The 21,390-nt window shown below is 35.7% G+C and overlaps 1 protein-coding gene across 2 annotated transcripts in view; it reads left to right on the top strand.

Moving 5' to 3' along the window:
• The window catches only part of NUP58 (nucleoporin 58), a 36,174-nt gene extending 15,653 nt beyond the window's left edge, over positions 1-20,521 (top strand). For both annotated transcript variants that reach the window (XM_064717116.1, XM_064717112.1), the window contains exons 12-16: positions 1,314-1,396; positions 4,218-4,419; positions 10,302-10,400; positions 13,247-13,342; positions 18,570-20,521. In XM_064717116.1, coding sequence (XP_064573186.1) covers positions 1,314-1,396; positions 4,218-4,419; positions 10,302-10,400; positions 13,247-13,342; positions 18,570-18,739 — 650 coding nt within the window. In that variant the 3' untranslated portion in view covers positions 18,740-20,521. The remainder of the gene's footprint in view (positions 1-1,313; positions 1,397-4,217; positions 4,420-10,301; positions 10,401-13,246; positions 13,343-18,569) is intronic.
• The last annotated feature ends 869 nt before the right edge of the window (positions 20,522-21,390 follow it).

Genomic DNA, 21,390 nt, shown 5'->3' with positions numbered 1-21,390 from the left:
TTCTGCTATAATCAAAAGGTTCCTTGCTTGTGTAGGCAAGGTTCAATCTGTTGTCAGTTTGAGCATATTGTCAGCAGTACCTGGTGATCTAGTCAACACTATTGCATATGTAGCTGTTATCATACAGAAAAAACTTCATTTGCCAGGCAGATTTCCATGACTCAATGTCCTGAAAATTTTGCAATATCTTGTAGTCAGTATCAGCAAATTGCCTCCAGACCAATTTGAAACTTGTGACCAGTCTTCCTAGATACTGCTGCTTCCACAGCCCTGTGGGCTGGCATGAATTGATTCTACAACTTTCCTGTTTTTCAAGGGTGAAATTCCTCTATGGACAGGCAAACATTTTCAGTTCAAGAGTCATTACTAGATCTATGCATCTTCAAGAACTTGATAGCTACTATATGCATTTCAGTGTACATATATATAAATATATTTGTGTTCAGGCTATGTGTATCATTCAGAGGAAACATTGTAGCTGATCTTTTCACAATGAAAGAACAACTTCAGTACTTTTATGTCCTCCACTTTGGTGCATCGTTTCAGGGCTTCTATGAGAACAGCATTTTTTTGTGAGCTGATACCTCATTCTGCCAAAATCCTTGAGATTTTCCCTTTGGTGCTAAGGTTTTGCCTTAGTGTTTGGTCAGTGCCCTGAAAATACTTATATCTCTGTGGGAAATAGGATATCCCAAATAAAAGGCAAGAAGCTCCCTGTTGGTGTTTCTCTGATTATGATATCCTTGTTGGTAGAGCCAGATTAAGAGATCCTGTGATGCTTATTAATTATGTTTTTAAAATGTAAATAAAGCTTTCATTCTACTACTTCTGACAAAATCAACTGAACACTTAAGTATGTTTTAAGTCAGAAAGAGTGGAAAATATATACAAAGGCAAGCAAATCTGATTTAATGTATCTAGGTAAAAGCCAGTGAGGTAAAAAATGTTCCTATGTAATTAGGTTAAAATTAGTTTAAATGTTAATTTTTCTATATAATAGAATCATAGGAAGCTTTTTACCATCTATATAAAAATAAATCTGAGAAAACAGTATCTTTCAAAATAAAGTTGGAAGCCCTGTCGGAAAGTTATTAATAATAATTAATATTTATCAATTATTATTAATTAATTGTCCAAATCCTTGGATAATTTGTGGCACCCAATTTCTTGGTCAAATCACATATTTCATGAAATTCTTTGTGTTTTGTGTGCTGTATGGGTTTTAGGTGATTTCCTTACTTTGGTATAAACACTAAATCTTTTCTTCTGATAATGAGATTGTTACTTACCAATATTTTATGTGCATCTTGCAGATTTGTCTATGGCTATGCAGAAAATCTATCAAACATTTGTAGCTTTAGCTGCACAACTTCAGTCAATACATGAAAATGTAAAGGTATGTTTTGATGTGTTCCTGTGTATTTCCTGTATGACTGTAAAGGGTCACCTTCAGGTGGTTTTTGTTTTGGGTTTGTTTGTTTGGTGGTTTTGGTTTTGGGTTTTGGGGTTTTTTTTGTCCCTCTGTTAAATTGACTGCTTTTAAAAATTTTCAAACTGTCCTGGAGAAGCACTTTGATTAAAAAGCTAGCTTTTGTTCAACTGAAGTTGCATTTAAAGTATTTACTAATAGGGATGACAGCAACTGACACTATCATTTGTGTTACAAATTGTTTTTCATTTAACTCCTTTCCTTCTAGTTGTTGATTTTTAAAATGTCTGTTTTCAAGATAATGCTCGTATGTTTTGATTTTTGCCCAATGACCTCTTGATCTCAAGCAAAGACGATCTAAATCTGCTCTTGCTCAAATAGGTAACAGGAGAGAAAAAAGTGACTTTCCATATGTAAGATTTTTCAGCATATCAAAGAATGTTGGTTAAAGTTGTGTGCTGTTCATTTATTGTTTTTAAACCTGGCTTTCAGGGTAAGTAGTATTTGTAGAAAGAAAAAGAAAAGTGTCAAAGCTTAGGTATTAAAGGTCCTAATTAGGCCTGGTTTTTCCATCACAGACTAGGGCTCATTCCATTTCCATTTTCCTATTTACTGTTCTGGATATGTTGACAAAATGTCACTGTCCTCCAATCCTTTCAATCCATGATTTTTCTTGAAAACATCAGAATCCTTCTTGGCTACAAAAAACCGAACTAAAACAAACCAACTTGAAGAAGAGTACAAATGTTTGAAATTGTTTCTGCCAAGTGACTTCCTTAATGGAAATAGCTCTGTTAAAACTTCTTCTGGTTTCCTTCTCTGAGCTTCTTCTGCACTGCATTGCTAGTTCTCTAAACATCTGAAATGTTTTACTTCTTCTGAATAAAGTTCAGAAATACTGAGGATCTTGTATGATCTTGATTCATTGCATTGCTTCTGTTAGCATAGATACTCACTGGTTTACAAATTCCTGCCAGCAGGTATTTGTGTTGCTCTTAATTCATTCAGTTTTGCTGCCAGGTGTAGAATGCATCAGTTCATCCATATTTTCAGCAGAATTACCTGAAAGGTTTCCCAAATGTTTTCAGGGTTCATGGCTTCTGAGATCTGAGCGTAGCCTGAATTTGTGCAGTGGTCTTTGTGATGATACATATGAATAGCTGGATTAGTGTGCAGATGTAAGCCATAGCATCTTCAGTACTTGTCAGTGTAACTGAACAGGAAAGACTTTTCTTTAGTTTAGAGTAGAATTCTATTGCCTGAAATTAAGGGGGTGGTTTGAAGATTTTTCTTCTGGGAATTTTTTTTGAGATTTAATCTAGTGGGTGAATATGGGTGCTGGTATTTTGGAAGGCATTTTATAAATAGATCTTAAAAAAGCAGAAAGATGTGTACTGCTTAAGTGAATCTGTCATTATAACCATCTGTTTTAGTTTCTCAGCTACAAGATGCTAGAAGGGGAGAGCAGTTTTGAAACTGGTCTCTGCCTAACCTGATGGTTATGATATGGTTTGTGGAAGGCAGAGCTGTGATCCTAGTTCATTTCTTTGCCTGATGAAAAGTAAGTGTGCTTGGGCACAATTTGAGTAGGTAATGTTATTAAATCATTCAGCATAGCATAGCCTTAAAAACTGCTTTATGATTTCTAATGGATTTTGTCAACTCTTAGGGCAGCAGTATTAAAATTGCTATTGTATTAAATTCCATCAGAATTTTACAATTGTCTTTTCTCTCCAAAGACATCACTTCTGATGTGATAATGAGGGCATTCTTTGTATGGTTCTTGCTGTTGCTGGTTGATCTGGAATTACAGGGGTTCAAATCCTGAGTGAGAATTTTTGGACTGCAAACTCCTCTTTGAGGAAACAAGTATATGCTTAGCCAGGAGGACAGGACCATAGTATACCTTCTATAAACTGGAAACTGTTGTCCTTTAATAAATCTATTTCATTTAAATATTTTGTGTTATAAAATGGAAATAATTATCAGTTATCTAGTTAAAGCTTTTTATTCCATTTTTGTTATGCAAGATATCTGTAGTTTCCTCATCTATGACAGACAGAAATTGTTCATGATGAACAAGCCAAGCTGGGCTATTGCCACAGAAGGTGGTGGAGTTTTGAGGGGGGGAAAGGGCAGAGGCAAGGGAGGGTGTGGCATCATGGCACAAGAGATGTGGGCTTCCTGTTACCCTCAGGCAGAATGATCTGTTGCATTTGCTCTGTGTTACATTGCTAATGAAATGCATCAGAAACAAGAGTGAATTCGAAAACTTTGCTTTTTGGTAAGAAGAAATACAAGAGTGAAAGGAAGGAAAGAAACACAGGTGAAGGTGATAGGGAGCAAAAGCAGACTCCATGGTGGAAAGGTAGCACTGAAGAAAAGTGTGTTATTTTATAAGCTAGTAATGTGGCTTTATTTTTCCTCTTGGATCAGCTAGTGATTCAAATAGAATTGTGGTGATTTGCTCCAACATTGAAAGACTCAGGCTGACATACTGAATGGTATCAGTTATCCTCAATGGCTTTGCAGAATTTAAGTATGCAGCCTTTTCTGGCTGTGGCTGTTGCAAGCCAGTTCTTTCTATCTCATAACTTGACAAGGTTTTTTGGTTTTGGAGGGAGCTTCTCATTTGTTTTGGTGGTGGTGTTTGTTGGTTTGGTTTTTTGTGGGTTTTTCTTTGTTCTTTTAGGAAATGTTATTTATAACTCAGCATCTCTTTCCGTATTAAGTTAAGGGTTTATGTCTGATACATGGAACTAAAATGGCTTCCTCCCATCCCCTTCAGATGCTCAAAGACCAATACCTTGGCTACAGGAAAAGCTTTCTGGGAGATGCCATGGATGTGTTTGAGGCAAGACGAACAGAAGCAAAGAAGTGGCAAAGCGCGCCACGCGTTACCACTGGACCGACCCCTTTCAGCAACATACCAAATGCAGCAGCCGTTGCAATGGCTGCAACACTTACTCAGCAGCAACAGCCTGCTACAGGTCTGAGTGCATTCAAGTTATAGATTATTAGTGTTATGACAATAGTAAATTCGTGTAACATTTTCTATGAGGTCTTCCTTTGTGTTAGACTGAAAATCTAAACGTTGTGATGAGCAAAGTTACTGATACATAGCCAATAGAAAAATGCAGGGTAGACTTAGCAATAATTATACAACAGATACTTAATCTTGTGGATTTACTTGTATTAGTGATACTTACTGTATTGTTCTAATTTACCCCTTGGAATGTGAGTCTTCACTCTGAAGTAACATCTCTGAATACACGTAGTATAGCCTCTTTCCAGAAATTGTATCATTACAGTAAATTATTTTAAATTGGAGAGGAGAGAATATCTAAATGCATACTATCTTTTCTTTATGTAAAATTAATAATGCTTTTTTATATAGCACTTTGGAACTGTAAAATGAACAATGCTGTAGAACAGGAAGGATAGTGAAGCAAATCTCTGTAGAATACGAAGTCAAATGCCTGGCTTATTTTGTAGCCAATTCTTTTGTCAGTATGACATCGGAGCATTTTGCTGGCCATTCTACTATTGTGAATAATTAGTAGAGAAAGTAGAGTGGGTCACTGGTTCTGCCTGTGCATGTGAGTAAGAGGAAGATCAAAACAAAGGAAATGCATGACCCACTGCAAATAAAGAATGGATACATGTGGCAAAGGAAATTATTTAAGGCACCTTAATTGAGGTTGTTATACTAACCAACCCTCTCTGAGGAATTTCAGAATACAGACAACTGAATTTGTATGTCATCAGGGACCAGAAATAAGGTCAATTCCATTTAATTTTACTTGAACGGGATATTTATCTCTGTCAGCAAATTATGAAGAGTATTGGTAGCTTCATTCTACCTTTAATTTCCTAAAATATTATTCACATAGGTGTACTGAAAGTGATAGTGCTTTCTCTGGTCTTGTAACAGCAGTGATATTTTGAATGATGCTAATTAGAGACGTATGCAGCAATCATGTTAAGTTTGACACATTACTGGGTTGTCCTTGCCTTTTCATAAGAGAAATACAAAGTGCTTCCAACCCTCACCCTTCTAAACAGCAGGGAGATGGGTTTAAATTATAGGTATGCCAAATTACTTTGAAAAGAACCCAAAATCTTTGTGAAATACTACTTTTCAGAATTTCAGTCATAGACCACAGTCTTTCTGTTGTTACTATGTTAATTCATTGAAATTTTGTTGAGGTGGCACTTTCAAAAGAGTTTGGTTTTAAACAGAAAACATGAGTTAATATAATATTGTGCTTCAGAGGTTTTAATACAGATAGTAATATTGTTGCACACTGTTTGTGCAGCCTAATATTGCCAAAGTAATTTACTCTTCATCTTTTTCCTTATCTGACTTTTTTTTTTTTATAGACTCTCTTTGGTCATTACAGGATTAGTTGTTTATGAAAGTCATACACTTGGGATGTCACATTTAAAATAATTCCTGCACTTTTATGAAATGAAGTGAGGGATTTGAAGTTCCTGAACTTCCTAGTCCAGATTCAAGGGAACTGCTAATAACTTCAGTGAACTTATGCCACTTACGGCATGACTTTGTGAATATTCTCTTAGTAATAGGAATGAAGAGAGGAGGGGGGAAAAAATCAAATGGCAGAATTGGCCTGTACCAACATAACTGAGGTAATGTGACTCTGTACCTTGAGATATTTTGTAACATTTTGTAGTGAAAGGAGCAAATGGGAGTGTGTGAAGGTTGGTTTGTGGTTTGTCTCTTTTTTTCGTAGTTGTTTAGGCAGAGTATTTCAGAACCCAAAATTGTGCCAACTACAAGCATGATGCAGATAGAACAAAGCTATTAACTTACATCAAACATGTCAGCAGAAGTAGACAACAGTATTTTTACTGCTTACTCAGTTGAAATACTTTTACCCTCTGTGCAACTCACTGGAGGACCTGAAGAAATAGAAATAGATTGATGTTCTGAGTGGCACTTTAAGAATACTTGAAACTCTTTAGGGTTAGATGAAAGAAAAAGGTACTTGGAGTTCTCTCTAGATCAAAAGTAGAATTAGTCAGGCCTAAACTATTTCAAAGATACCTTGAAGCCCTAAAAGTTTGTTAAATGGGAACATTTCATAGCTTTCCTAAATGACTCATTTCAGAGCTTGACTTTTTCCTAGTTTCAGATTAAGGCTGCCAATTTTTGTTTTGGAGAAAGAGAAGGATCTGTTCTTTCAGTTTTGCAGGAATCTTTAAGGACTGCCTCATCTTCATTTCCTTTTTATTGCTTGAGGTTTTAGATGGCCATTTGCTGTAGTAATGCAAATGCTGCATGTTTTAGCTTTGTATTATGTTGTCGTGAATTGGATATACTATCTGCTAGAAGTTAAAATCATACATATTTCTTTGCAAGATCTGGATCTTGAAGGGTGGGATAGATGAGGGATGGGAAAAGGTTCTGAGAAAAAAGGCTCTGAAAAGAGGTGTATATAAAGGGAGGGGTAAGAGATGTCTGTGTAATACCTGATCTGCTATTGCTGTTTTTGAAAATGAGAATTAAACAAGAAAATTAATCTGGCCTTTATAAAGTTCTTGATGAAAAATGTAATATATAATACTCTAGTACTGAGGGATCAGGATGCTTAGTCTCTTTTAAAAAATATTTGATGTTTACAATGTTAAGTATTTAGTAAGATTAACTTAGAGTTAGTTACTGTTCTTTCTCTGAAAAAAGATAAATAATAATTTATTTTACATTTCTTTCAGAAATCAAAAGTTTTGTAGCTACATCTAAGCTGTGGGATCAGGGAATGTTTTCCCAGTTCCTGGGTGTAGATATGCACCCTGTGTTCTCTCTGTATGCCCAGACCTTTCTGGCTTCTACTGAAATCAATAAAGCCAGTGAGTCCTGGCCATATGAAAAAAAGGGAGCAAAAATGCACTCCACTGCTCACCTGGGATGGGTAATCACAACATCAGGACTGTGGTGTGCACATTAAAGCACAATTTTTGTGCAGTTTTTTAAGCTAGAATTATTGAAATTATGGTCAAGTTAAGGCTGTACACAACTTTTCTCCTTCGTTTGGCACTTTCATTCTGAGCACAGCTTTTTGCTAGCAGTGAGGCTGGTCATGATTTTCTGCAGTAGCAGATGAAATTTTAAACACTGCCTCACCTGCACCCTCCCTGAGCAATCTTGAACAGCGTGGAAGTTACAATGATAGTGGCTAATCTACCTATTTATGTTGATGGGATCACAATATAAGATTTCAAAGGAAATTAAAGCCTAGTGCACCGAGACCTGTAAATGCATGAGGCTGCAACTGATGTTTTTTGGGTAAGACTAAACTGTCTTAAAGAAAGGCTTTTCTTTAGGCTCACCTTTTGTCATATAGAAATAACCCCCTAAGAAACTCACTCTTTCCTTTACTGGTGAAGTACAAAATTAGTCAAAGCATTATGAAGCTGTTAGCACACTTTGTTTTGACTTAACTCATTGTGAGACTGAAGTTCTAATTGGAAAGGATACTCAAATTTTATAGCACTTAAACTTCGTATTATGTGGTTTGATATTGACTTTGGTTAAAATGAACCAGTGTATGACTGTGTCACAATCAGATCTAAATTGTAATGCTAAATTTACTCACTGTTTAGACCAGCTGTAATTTTAAAAAATTGCAGAACATCAGTCGGAAATCTGTCTGACCTGTCTGGCTCTCTGTAATGAGTCCTATTCATTAAACTGAAGTGCTCTACAGGGCAAATACATCAAGTTCTAAAATGTTAAAACACTTTGTTATAAAGAATTTGTCTTGTACCTGTAATACCCGGAAGTGCCATTTTTTTCTTGCTAATACTCTTGGCTTCAAGGAGTCTTACTAGTCTTTTGCGGTTGAAAATTATGTTTACTTACAAGAACTATAAGCAGTGATGATACCTTCAGAACATTATGGTACAAAATCAACAAATATCATATGCTGTTGCTCAATAAAAAGTTTGTTAGCCTAAGGCATAAGATCCTGTTTTATATGATCTGAGGTGTTTTAGTATAATGTTTTATACTGGCTCTAAAAAAAGCATGTTGCATTTGGTAAAAAGCTTGGCCTGGAGGACTGTAGTGTTTTGTTTATAAGGTCTTCCACTAACAGTGCCTCCTGCTGAGATAGAAACCTGTGTACTTGAGAAGGAACTGGATATGTGTTTTGGGGTTCTTTCAGTTAATTAGCTCACTGACTTGTGTAGGGGCTTTTGGGTTTTTGTCATTTTTCTTATTTTTTAAGAGCTGCTAGGTAGATGTATCAGTATTTAAACTGGATGTAAACAACTTTAGTTTGAAATCTGTGGAAATTTGTAATTGCAACATCTGATATACTTTTTTTCAAATGGAAGAAATAGCTTGGGTTTTCCAACTATTCCCTGCTAAGCAGAGTCTGAAGGCTAACGACATTAGTTGGCCTAAAAATTTAGTTTTAACACTACTTGGTGTATACAGATGTTATTCAGCTTGGATCACGTAAGAATTTTGTGTTCCTAGCAAAAGTTGTTACTTTTCAACATACAGTGCCTTTCACTTGATTCAAAATGATTTTCCATTTAAATCTTGAAATACTGAAATTATTTTTAAGAGCTTGAAATATTCACGTTTTAAAACTATATAAATATTTGTAATGGGAAATTTTGAATTGAAATAGCCCAGATGTCATAATGATTTAGGGAAAAGGTCAAAGTCATCTGAGCTTTATAGTAATATTTGAATAAATCATCACTTTCACAGAACCAGGATGTCAAGTATGCTCAAAGATGGAGAAGGCCATCTTGAGCAGAGGTGTGGATGTCTGTGGATTAAGAGTTTGGCACTGTATTTTATCTTTAATGGTTAAACTTTTTAAATAGTGCACTGAAAACTGTTTGAAAAAGACAGGAATAGAAGATTGTACTGTGAAAACTGTCAAAATATATTAATTATTTATCAGAATTAATTATTTTAAAATGTGTTAGTGATGGGCTAGCAAGTTGATTCTTTATTCCCCAGGGTTAAGGTAAAATAAAAAAAGGAACTGAGACTGTAAATTTCATCTTGGCAGACTGAAATTGTTTATTGACAGTCCTGCATCTTAAGTGGATATGCAGGGAAAGTACTGTCAACTTTTTTAAATTATGGAACAAACTCTGAAATTTTGAATGTATCTAATTCATTAAGGTACACAGAACTGTGCCTTTTGTAAATGGTTATTTAAACAGGTGGTTTGACTAGTTTACCTTATTGAATGGTGTTATGTAGCAGAGCTTAACAGAACTCAGTTATCACTTGTGTGGAAAAAATGAATTGTCATGTTACTGTGTAATTGACTTGCTTAAAAATGAACAATAAATTTAATAAAATAAAGTCATTGTCTTGTTTTTTTATCTTAGTGTTCTGTTTAAATTTGGATGGTATACTTGAGTAGTTTTGAAGACTCCTATTTATTAAATTAATTTTAGGTAATACAGTTTTAGTTACATTAGTATCAGTTCTTATGTTTCTAATTTGAAAGTTCTCCCTTACTCTGATTCCATTAATACAGGTGGCAAAATGTTGTTACCTATGAGTTCTCTCAAGGTTTTGATTAACATTTTAAAGCTTAAGGTGAGACTGGGTAACTTTTAAAAATACTAAATTATGTTTTTATGTTATTAGTTTTGGTTAGTTTCACCTTACTGCAATCAGTATTAGATTTTTGGTAAGTGAATGTAGAGGCAGACAGTTAAATGAGAAATTTTGATGAGGTAAAATCTGGGTTCTTAATGGGGTTTGTTGAAAGCAATGATGTTCACATTATCAAATACTTGAATAAGTAAATAAAGGACCTCTTTACTGCCAAAGAGTAAGGCAAGTTTGTTCTCATTTTTTTTGTACCAGGGCCACAGCCATCTCTGGGAGTTAGTTTTGGAACGCCATTCGGCTCAGGTATTGGCACTGGCTTGCAATCAAGTGGCTTAGGTTCTTCAAGCCTTGGAGGTACACTTTAACTTTTCTCATCTTTCATTGAATTATTATACCGCACAGCTGAATCTCTTGCAAACCTTGCACTCCACTAAGAGGATGATCTGTGTCAGGGAAAGACCTTACAGTTTGGCAGGTCTGTGCTTTCCAGGCTTCTTCCTGCCTAGCAGGAGGAGTTGCTAGGGCTAAGCCATTGTAGTGAAACCCCAAGATAAACAGGATTAGGTAATCACAGAGCAGTTGTGCTCTGAAAGCTAGGGAAGGACATCATGTGTGTTAGAACTACAGCTTGACTGAATATTACCTATATGAAAGTTAAGCACCTGAGACATTAGATCACATTGTAGATAATCCATGGGAGTTTTTCACCTTTTAACTATAGGGACCTATTTCTGCTTGTATTAAGATGAGAATAAGTGTTAAAAAGTTACTGCCATTTTGTGATCCTGAAATCTATTTGCTTTAGCACTCACTCTGTGCCTGAGTGCTGAGATGGGGAAAAAATTCTCTCCCCCAGCTGAAAAAGCAACACGTGAAAGTGAGGGAAAAATACTTACCAAAATGTTAATAGTGCTGGTGGCGACTGTATTCCAGGAGGACACATGACTGTGAAAAAGTAGGCAATATTAAAAAAAATAAATTCCAAGTTAATGTAGACTTTTTATTTTACATGTAATATGTTCTCAGCACTAGAGCTACAGATAGAATTTAAGTGAGTAGCAGAATCTAATGGGCGTGTAACTTTCCTGTCTATATACGTTGGGGTTCCTACAGATACTAATGTTTTCTGGAGCTTTTATAAGATCTGCAAAGAAAATTGTTACATCTGCTGAGTGCAAGCATAACGTGGCTTTTCTTGTTACATCCTCCCTTCTCTGCAGCCTCAGTCCCCATTCCTACATTTTACCTTTGAGCTGAACATGAGTCAGTGTTGTAATGTATTGAAAATAATTAAGTGTCACTCAGTGTTGGGAAGATGATGTGACCTGGACATTACATGAGCTTTACCTTTAATAATCATCTTGAAATACCTTTCTATCTACCAATGTCCCGTCTCATCAGATTTTAAGTGTTTTCAGATAAAAGAAAATCTATATACCTAAACAAGGAGAAAGTGAAAATAATGTGCTAAAAGGAAATTACTTTAGAATTACCAGTTTTTCCTGCAATGTTTTAAATGCCTTAAAAAAACAAACCAAACAAAATTCTTCCATTTCTGCTGAAAAGGTTGTAGACTAAAGATTGCTCACCAGTCTTACATATGTAAATAAATGAACATTCCAATTGCTTTTAGTTTTGTCCAAAATCCTGACTTGTATTCTCTTTTTTTTCCTAGCTCTCTGCCTAGGAAGGTATTTGTTTGCATCATTAATTTGCAAAATGTCTTAACAAATCCATAAGACTCTCTGGTAGAAGCAAATGTAGAAGAATAAACACATACCTGCAAAATAGCCTGTAGGTGTGTTCTTGGAAACAAATTGGCTGAATGATTGCTTAAGTTTGTTTGGGATTTTAATCCTAGGGATTTGGGTTTTTGAACAGGACAGTTTCTTGTGTATACTCTGGAAGTTCTATTTTAATTGGGGAAATTTCCTCTCTTTCCTTGATTAATGTTCAGTTTACGTTGACAGTGATAAACAGAGGCTTTTACATTTAAGTGTATAAATTATTAGCATAGATCCTATGCTTTGTTAAATATTTGCAGACAACTTGCCTGATCATTGGTTATGGATTTCAACTTAGAAAAGACAAAAAAGTGTGTAATTTAAATGAACTGTCTTACATGGAGATGATACTTGTCATTACCTACCCTTCATTTGATTTTAAAATCTTAGAAAACTTGAGAATACTGCTCCAGATAGTGTGTTCAGTCCTTACTGGTTTTAAAATCTCAAAAATATTTCTGTAAAGGAATGGCAAATGCTCAGTTTGCAGTAAATAAAAGGATTTTTCCTCACTTGAAACTGAAGATGGGAGCATGATTTCCTCAAACATGAATACAAGTACTATTTTCTTTTTGAAAACCTGAGACAGCCAAAATCAGAGTATACAGTATTCTTATTCTATACAGTATTCTATGCAGTATTCTATACAGTATTCTAGTTCCTATTGTCTGGCCTGTATTTCAAGTTTCAATTTAGTTTTTCTTCAGAGTGACCTCATATTAACACAATTTAAAACCTTAAAAAAATTTGTATTATGAAATATGAATTTCAGTTGCAAAATCAACAGAATTAAATTTTGTCACAGCCGTACATTTAAGGCTGCCCTTTAATGGTGAGTTTTCACATTAAATATTGTGAAATTTGTTTCTATTCTGTATTTAAACTATTTTTTAGTTTCCTAGATAAAGCTGATTCCTAATAACCTGGGAAGGGAACTGCTCTAAAATTAGCCAAGTGTAAACTGAAGAAAATGCTTTTACTCTGTTTTAAGCATATTTCTTTTTTCTAGAGTTGTAGATGAAGATTGTGGCTTTCTGTAATAAGTCATGTAGCTTATATCTGAAATTTCTTCGTTTTGGCTCATTTGGTTACCATTTCCTGCCAGTTTAATGGCAATTCAATAGATAGTTTTTAAACTCTGAGAGTTCACACCACCTGTTTTTATAATTTTTTCTTTACTCAGTTTTGGATTTTGAAGGTAGTATTTTTCTCAATACTTTCCAATTTGCACTGTTTTCTTAAAACAATGCTGTGTCAAGGATAAATACTCTTCAGACAATAATCTTAGGAGTATTTTTTTACAAATAATGCTTAGAATTATGTTTGGGTTTAGAGTATTCACCTAAAACCTATGTGTCTTTAATTGCTGTGTCTGTAATTTTTTCTTGTTGTATGTCTTTACTATTATTCTACTAGGATTTGGAAGTAGCTCTGCCTTTGGAAGTAGTGCCACAGGAGCATCATCATTTGGGTTTGGAACTACAAGTAAACCATCAGGAAGTCTAAGTGCAGGTTGGTTTGTTTCTTTTGAATTCAAAAATCAAATTTATCTTAAAGCAAGTTTTATAATCAAACTGCTGCACTCACTCAAAGAATTTGATTGTTTGAAGTTGCATGTGTATATCACTATTAACATAACTATTTACTTGTAGAGACACATTTTCAGATCAGTTTCTGGGTTCTGTTGAAGGTCTCCTATGTAGACAGTATTGACTGAGCATTAATGTTTCCCATTTCATGGTGTCTGTCCTAGCTAAGAGTGGAAGCAGGAGGTCAGATACAGCCTCATACAGAGAAGAGCAGTTGTCACTTGAATGCATGGTATGAGTTACTGATTGAAATTCGTGCATAAATTAGTCACAAATATACTAGTAATTTGACTTACTATATTTACTAATAAGGTTAAAATTATTTTCTGGAAGCCCAGAGGTTTTCTTAAAAATATATGTGCTTACTCTGGATAGTGATTTGTATGTATTGTATCTCTGTATATATTTATAATTCATTATATTAACTACATTGAAAACATTTCCGTGGCAATTGAACTACACAGTACTCATTGAGCTATTTTGGTTTTGTTTTTTTGGGGGGTGATAAAATATGGATGCTATTGTGCCTTAACTCAAAGTCTGAAATATAGCTGGCACTTCTATTTACCGTTTAAATAGGAATAGTAGCTTACTAAGTTATTACTAAGCAAATAGCTTCTATAGTCTGTCTTGAAGTCTTTCTTCAATGGCACATTGAAGGAGGATCATGTCTCAAGAAAAATGTTTGATCAACTGCTATTAAAAGAAAAGAGCATTTTGCTGGTATTTACTAGGAAGTGCTATGATTTGTATTCTGGATTCTCCTTAGTTAGTAATGAGTTGCTAGGCCTGTAAAGTTATTTAGGCTTTGCATTATAAGGTGGAAATGGCTCACTGGGTTGGCTGTGTAACATTCATGAATATTAACAACCTAGTAGGTTCTTTATGGAACTCTTTACAGTATCTGGTGTCCAAGCATTAGCCTTCTTTTACTTAGCTCTTAACATGAGAAACAATTGGAAACTTACACTGCTTATGGTTTTATCTTGTAGCCTGTTTTTCCTGAGTCCGTATTAAATAATATTGCAGCATTTAAAGCTGCTGGATTACAAAGTTAATAGTTTAGTTTTTAACATACTAAAAGTAGAATTACAAAACTACTTGTATGGATCAGTTGTCCATCACTAAATAAGTATCAAGCCAAAATAAATAACAAGTCTGTCTTAGCTACGTTGGTGGTGTGCAGAGGCAATTTAGATACCATTTCCCTCAAACCAGACTTTGTCATGGAGTCAGCCATCAGTCTCTTTTGCAAATGAAGGGATTGCATCCAATAAAATTAAGATTGTCAGTTACCTCAGAAAGAGTCTCAGCTACAGAAAGTAGCTGAATAAAACCAAGTGAAATGTAATTTCTGTAATTTTTTGCTTTGAAAATTAAGTGGTCATGAAATCCTTATCTAGACGGGTTATGAAATAGAAACTGCTATTAAAAATTTGGGAGTCCAAAAACACACTTTTACCTTCTCTATCCAAAACCTTATGTCATATAGCACCCGGATTGTGTATGATCTTTAATTTTATTGAGGGTGTATAAATGTGTATAAATTGGTTTGAATGATACCTGAGGCTAGCTAGGTTATATTTACTTCTTTCAAATTTGTTGTGTCCTGTTTCTTAGGTATCATTTACAGGATCTTGAAAGCATACTCTGGTTTATCTTACAATATAATGGTTGCATCTTGTTTCTGAATCTATTTCTTTGAAAAAGCTAAGAAAGTGGTGTGAATATGGGTTATGGAATTCACTGTTGTTGCTGCTTGGGTTTATCTTAGATATGAGCAGTTAAGTATTTTCCCAGACAAATGTGTCTGGGAACACTAGGTAAGTGTGTGTTCCAGCACACACTGTTCCAAGCTGCTTAGGCTGCCCCAGCTCTCCTCCACGGATTTTTGATAAGTTAGATCTTATCTTAGAACTATAATTATAGATCCCCAAATTAGTTCTGTCAGGAGTTTGATTTTTATAAGTTAGGTTTAATTGCTTTAAAAGATGCAAAAATATTTGTAGTGGTGTTACTGCTCTTCTCCATTTCACTTTGTGTTTGAGGAAAAAATTCTGAGTCCTCTGATAGTCTTTGAGCATCTTCTAATAGTAAATTTGGCTTGGTCCAGGAATGGTTGTTGTGTTCATCAGCAGATGAAGAGCATAGCAGCTTCAGTGTGCTTGCATTTTCTTTAGTGGACACAGATGTGAGATGGAACAGTGAATCAGGTGTCCCTCTTGAAACACAGAGAGACACTCCAGAAAGCTGACTCCAAAACAAGTCCCATTTAATTGCTACTCTTATTCATTTAATGGCAACCAAAAGGCTCATGTTAGTGAGCTATTGTAAAGGACATCAGACTCTCCAAGCAATGGGAAAAGGAAAAAATCACCATTAAATTTATTTAACAATTTAATAAAATGCTAAGAGGAAGGCGAGTGTTCAAACACAATTTTTGTGAAAACAAAGTATATTGTAAATATACTTCAAAGATCTGAGTTGAAAACTCCTGTTGGAGACTTATTTTTATTGAAGAATTGCAGCCTCAGTAAACTAGATAGGAGATAATAAGTGGGTTCATGGCTGTATGGACTCATACTGCTGAAAAACTGACCTTAATATAATCTATGAGCAGCTTTTAGATAGAGAGGCTGTAATAAATCAGTCAAAGCTGTTCTTGAAACACTTTTTGATCTAGAGCACCCATTGTGGCATGGGAGATGAAAGCAGGAATGGATTGCCATCTGATGAACTGCTGTTTCTCCCTGTAGTATTAAAATTACCCAAAAAATGCTGTTGTGGGGTGTTACTCACCTTTGGCTTACCGTGCTAAAGGGCTGACAGAAGCATAGATGCACAAACCCAGTGAATAAAGTGTGATCATAACACTGTTTGGGGAGATGTGAAACTGTGTCCTTGAAGGGCAGGTTGTCATTTAATTCCTGAAAATCACTGTTCACACATAAATAATACTAATATCAGCAGAGACATTGTTGATCACATTATACCTGTGGTTCAAGACTGTGAGTCTTCCATCTAAACTGACCTATTCTGTGACTGATCGTCTTTTCTTGCAACAGAAATAGGACTCAATGTGTATCTTGTTTAAGTTTTTTATCTTGAAGATTTTTCATTTGAGTGTTCAGCTTTAGAGTTTGGTTTACTTCTGATGAAACTTGGTGCCTTGGCCTTGTTATGTTGCCATGACAGGAGAAAACCATACATATGAATTTCATATCTGCCTTTGTATACTTTGATGGCTGCCCTTAATGTCGCTGCTAGCATAACAGCTATTACTTTCCAAGCTGTATCTAAATTAACAAGCATGTTCTCAGTCTTCCATCCCATATTTTATGCATCTCTTACTGTAATATTATTCAAGTAAACTGTAGCCTGCCTTCCCTGCATGCTTCAAAATAATCCCTGCATCTAGAAGCAGCAAGGTGGAGGTAATTGGTGAACGCTTTACTCTTGCCTACCGAACTCCTGACACTACAGGTCACATGCAGCTTTATTATGAATGGCATTCATGATGTTTTCTGTGGGAAGCAATGCTTGCCTGTTATCTCACATACATGAAGTAGAAAGGTAACTTTTTTTCATTCATGAGACTCCCTGATCAATCTTAGCTGGGATTCAGAGTTATCAGGGAAATGGAGTAACAATTGCATGTGTTTCAATCCTTACATCCTAGGATGAGGGACAAATTAGCCCGTATAATTTAGACAAGACCCAAATGACCACTATCAGTCACTCTCATTAGTCACACTGCAGATCTGTACAGCCATTACACCGACAATGAGCTCTGTGCAGGCAACTGCATGCTGTGGGACTGTGAGTTACTGGAATGTTCATAAGGAATTTTCTTGACAAGATGATGTGTGCAACCCAAGTCCAGACATTGCAGGAGGAAGAGTTTCATGTCATATTTTGAAGTATTTCTTAATGCAGAGTGTCAGTAACAACTGAGAGAACAGAAGACATCAGGCTTGTGAGAGCTACTTTAGGATTCTGATCAGACCACCAGTTGGGCTTTTGTTTCTGTACTCCAGAAATATTTTATGCATTGAGTTGAAGATACTGATGTGACCAAAGGATTGTTTCAACTGCCCACTAGAGAACTAATGAAGCAATATAAAGTAATGCATATTGAGAATATACCTTTCTTGATTGTGAACCAGTCTCATTTTTCTTATTATCTTAATTGTTTGCAGGTTTTCATATACAACTTGTATGAAGTTCTTTGTTAAAATCTGAACTTGCTCATGTCTTACTTATTATTTTGTGGTCTCTTGAGACAACAAAAAGTGAAGTTATGAAGTTCTGCTTCTTAAAGTAATCTTTGAGATGTTTTCTAGCATTCTCTAATAGTTGCAATTATTATCTAAGTTGATGATGCATAATTGATACAAATGTATAACAGAAAGTGAAATGAGTTAGTATTACTGTTGCTGGAAACTGTAGGGGGCTTTTTCCAGCTGACCTGGTTTCACAGCTGCATATGTTCGGTTTGTTTACCTTGATAGAAGAGGGTAGAGGAGTTAAAATAGCACAATTTGCTCAGCCAGTCATGCAGTTTTTCCAAAGCTTTGTTTCTAGTGCTGGTTTTGGTTTGTCATAAGGGGTGTTTTCAAATACAAACTGGCAAGTCTGGCAAGGATTTTTTGAGCCTTTTCTGCCTTACGTGTTAGCTGTGATGTGTGCCACGCGTGTAAGAAGAAGACTGAGCACCCCAACTCCAGCTTTGCCATTTCCCTGCTGTGAGTGGAGTGGTCCATGGTCCCCCTGTACCTGCTGCCCTTCCTCCCACCTTAGGAGTGCACCACATGTTTTTGCTGAGAAGTTGAGGACTTGTGGTTCTTCTCTTGTATGATTTCAGTGGGACTTTTGTGGGCTACTCTTGTATGAGTAATGGTATCATAGACTTGTGGTTTAGGTTATGATTGTTGGCATTCACTGAGGTGGTCTCTGTTAGAGCTGCATTATCCAAGTTGCCGTGGCAAGTCCAAGTGCTCTAGCAATGTGATTTACCATTGTTGATCTCCATTGGTATAAAGTGTTATAGCTGCTGGTAATAAAGTGGCTGGTGGTAAAAACTTCAAGGAGATTGAATTTACAATCCTGATATAACTGATGTTTTAAAATATTTTTCCCTCCCCCATAAGGCTTTGGGAGCTCGACTACATCTGGGTTTAACTTCAGCAATCCTGGCATCACAGCATCAGCTGGCCTGACGTTCGGGGTGTCTAATCCTGCATCTGCAGGCTTTGGGACAGGAGGGCAACTTCTTCAGCTGAAGAAACCTCCAGCAGGAAACAAGCGAGGGAAAAGATAGGCACCCCTTTTAGGGAGGGGGAAGCGCATCAACTTTCTTCATCTGAAAAGTCTATTTTTGTAGATTGATTAATTAAATTGCATCCCAGGAGATTTATAAAAATTTTGCTACTTTTCCCTAGTGAAATCATATTGAACAGCTATTTTCTTGTGAATAGAAACCTGTTTATGTATTTTTATTTTGGGCCCTAGTTTTAGAAATGTTCTATACTGCATTATTATTAAAGAATCTTGTAAAATCATCTATTTAACCTAATGTTAGTAGCAGAATATTTTTTGTTAATAAGCTTTATACCATATGAATATATGCATATTTGTTTTTTTTGTACAGATAAAATATATTCTAGTACAAATACTAGAGTTCATATCTTCTGTTCCTGGATATGGCCTTTAAATCTACTTCAGGGTGTTTTTGTGTATATGGATGTAAATATATACAGTACAGTGCACACATCTGTGTGTATGTATGTGTATATATATATATGTATAAAACACATGTGCATACCTTCCCCCATAGACAGATTTCCTTTTCTTTGTGTGTTCTGTTTCTCCATGTTGTCCTGTGGTCCCATATCCAGATGTTCCTAGAAATTACAAATGGGGGGTCCCAGGCTGTGTCATCATTGCTCCTGTGTCTTGTTGTTTAAAACCAGCTGAAATACAATGTTTACTATTTCATAAAGTTTGGTAGATAGTGGTTAGTAGCTGTTTTGGTTTTGCTTTGGTTTTTTTAACCTTTTTCGTGGCCCATTTAGCAGCCAACGCTAAAGAAGAATCTGGGATTTTGACACACCATTTCATAGGTAATGTTCCCAAACTGTTGGATTTTGTTTTTCTCCTGAGCTGGAGAGTAGGGCACTGCCGGATTTCAGCTGAAAGCTCAGGATGCCACAAGGTCTGTGTGCAAACAGGAGTTGTCAGGCTGGATGAGCTTTTCCCTGAATGTGAGAGAGCTAAGATGCACTGTCCTATTGAAAACCAAAATTAAGTGTTACAAACCCAAGTTGCTTCATGAGCTTCTCTTCAGCCCTGCCTTGAAAGCAGTTGGGCATCTGCTTTTGAAAAAGGTGTAGTACAGTAACTAGCTGTTCAAAAACAGAGGAAAATTATGTCATTTGAAGGTTAAAGCTATTGCAGCAGTAGTTTATGAATCTTATATACTGTAACATCATAGCTTGTTGTTCTGCATCTCCAATTTGGTGTGCACTAGGAATATCCAGGAAAATATCTTAAGAAGGAAATAACAAATCAATTGATTCTTTGCAAATAATGATACTAGGTTGATGTGTGAGCATGAAACTTTGCAGCCAAGTTGATTTTATGTAGAGGTTTTGTCATTGGCTTTTTATTGTTAAAGTATTACTATAATTTTGTATGTTTTGGAAGTGTTTGCATTCAGCAGGGATTGCTCTTTGACAAATGTTTGGTTTGTCACTTAATCTGATAAAATTAAGGGAAACTGAGCACAGAATTCTTCACTTTTGTACTTGTATGTTGTTGCATCTTTGTGAGCAGTCTCTTAGGAAGGGATATGTGTTTTTTTAATGTCAGAGAAGAATAAAGCTTATGGTTTATTTTGATTTCAACCTGTTTTTAAACTTTTCCTGGGCTGCAGTCAAAACTGTAATGTTTGTATTTCTTTGTTACTGCTTTTTTAATAGTTAATATGTTAAACCACTGGACTCTTATAATGTATTAATTTGTGAAACTAATTCTAAATGTGTACTGTTTGTCCATATGTGCAACTTACCATTGTGCAAACAATAAAACAATAATGCTGTGATCCTTGTAATACATATGTGCCTATCTGAGAGATCATTTCCTGTCATTCTCCTGCATTACAGGAGAAACAAAAACTTCATTGGCCAATATGTAGAACTGTTCTTCCTAGAAGTCATACAGTGCAGAATTGTTCTTGCTGAAGTTAGGGCCTTGATCCTGGATTGCAGGTGCAGAGGGAGAGGGGGTAAAGGGAGGTGTTGTATTGTGGGCTTGTGTAGAATTTCTTCACTGCACAGTGTAAGCCTGGATCATGGTGTAATGTAACACAGCGCTAGGAATGGCTTTGTAAATCGGGAAACAGTCTGAGCCTCCTGGGTACCTGTGCTCTGCTTCTTTCCCAATTAAACAGCAGTTATGTCCTAATTTAGCCTAAGTGAAGAGTGATTATATAGTAGAATAATCACATATAGTAGTACAAACTAAAGTCAAAATGGGATTTGAAATAATATTCTCAGACTTTTACTTGGATGGTTGAATTTAGCCATGATTTTTGGGGATCAGCACTGTAAACATTGTTTCAAATTATCTTTCACCCCAGTTTAAAGATGTGTTAATATGATCAGTGTGTAATATACAAATGCATTCAAGGTTTGGCTTGGTTTTCTTCAAAGCAGGTTAAGAAGCTGACCCATATTTAAACTCCATGAAATCAAATCAAGTCTAATTTGTCTGTTCTGTAAAGAAAGAAGAGTCTGGTCTGGAAGCAGGTTCAAGTCCACGTGCAAGATATGGTTTTCTGTTAGTTTGTACCTTGTTGTACAGCTGTGGTATGAACTTATGTATGTGACCTCTTTCTTTTACTAGAAATAACTTTGTTTTTTCATTCAGTGTTCTCCCTAGGATGAAGACAGCAGAAGGGAAAGAGCTGTG

Source organism: Zonotrichia leucophrys, chromosome 1, assembly GCF_028769735.1.
Source record: "Zonotrichia leucophrys gambelii isolate GWCS_2022_RI chromosome 1, RI_Zleu_2.0, whole genome shotgun sequence".
NCBI classification, from domain to species: domain Eukaryota; kingdom Metazoa; phylum Chordata; class Aves; order Passeriformes; family Passerellidae; genus Zonotrichia; species Zonotrichia leucophrys.
This window is presented reverse-complemented; position numbering and strand designations above follow the sequence as displayed.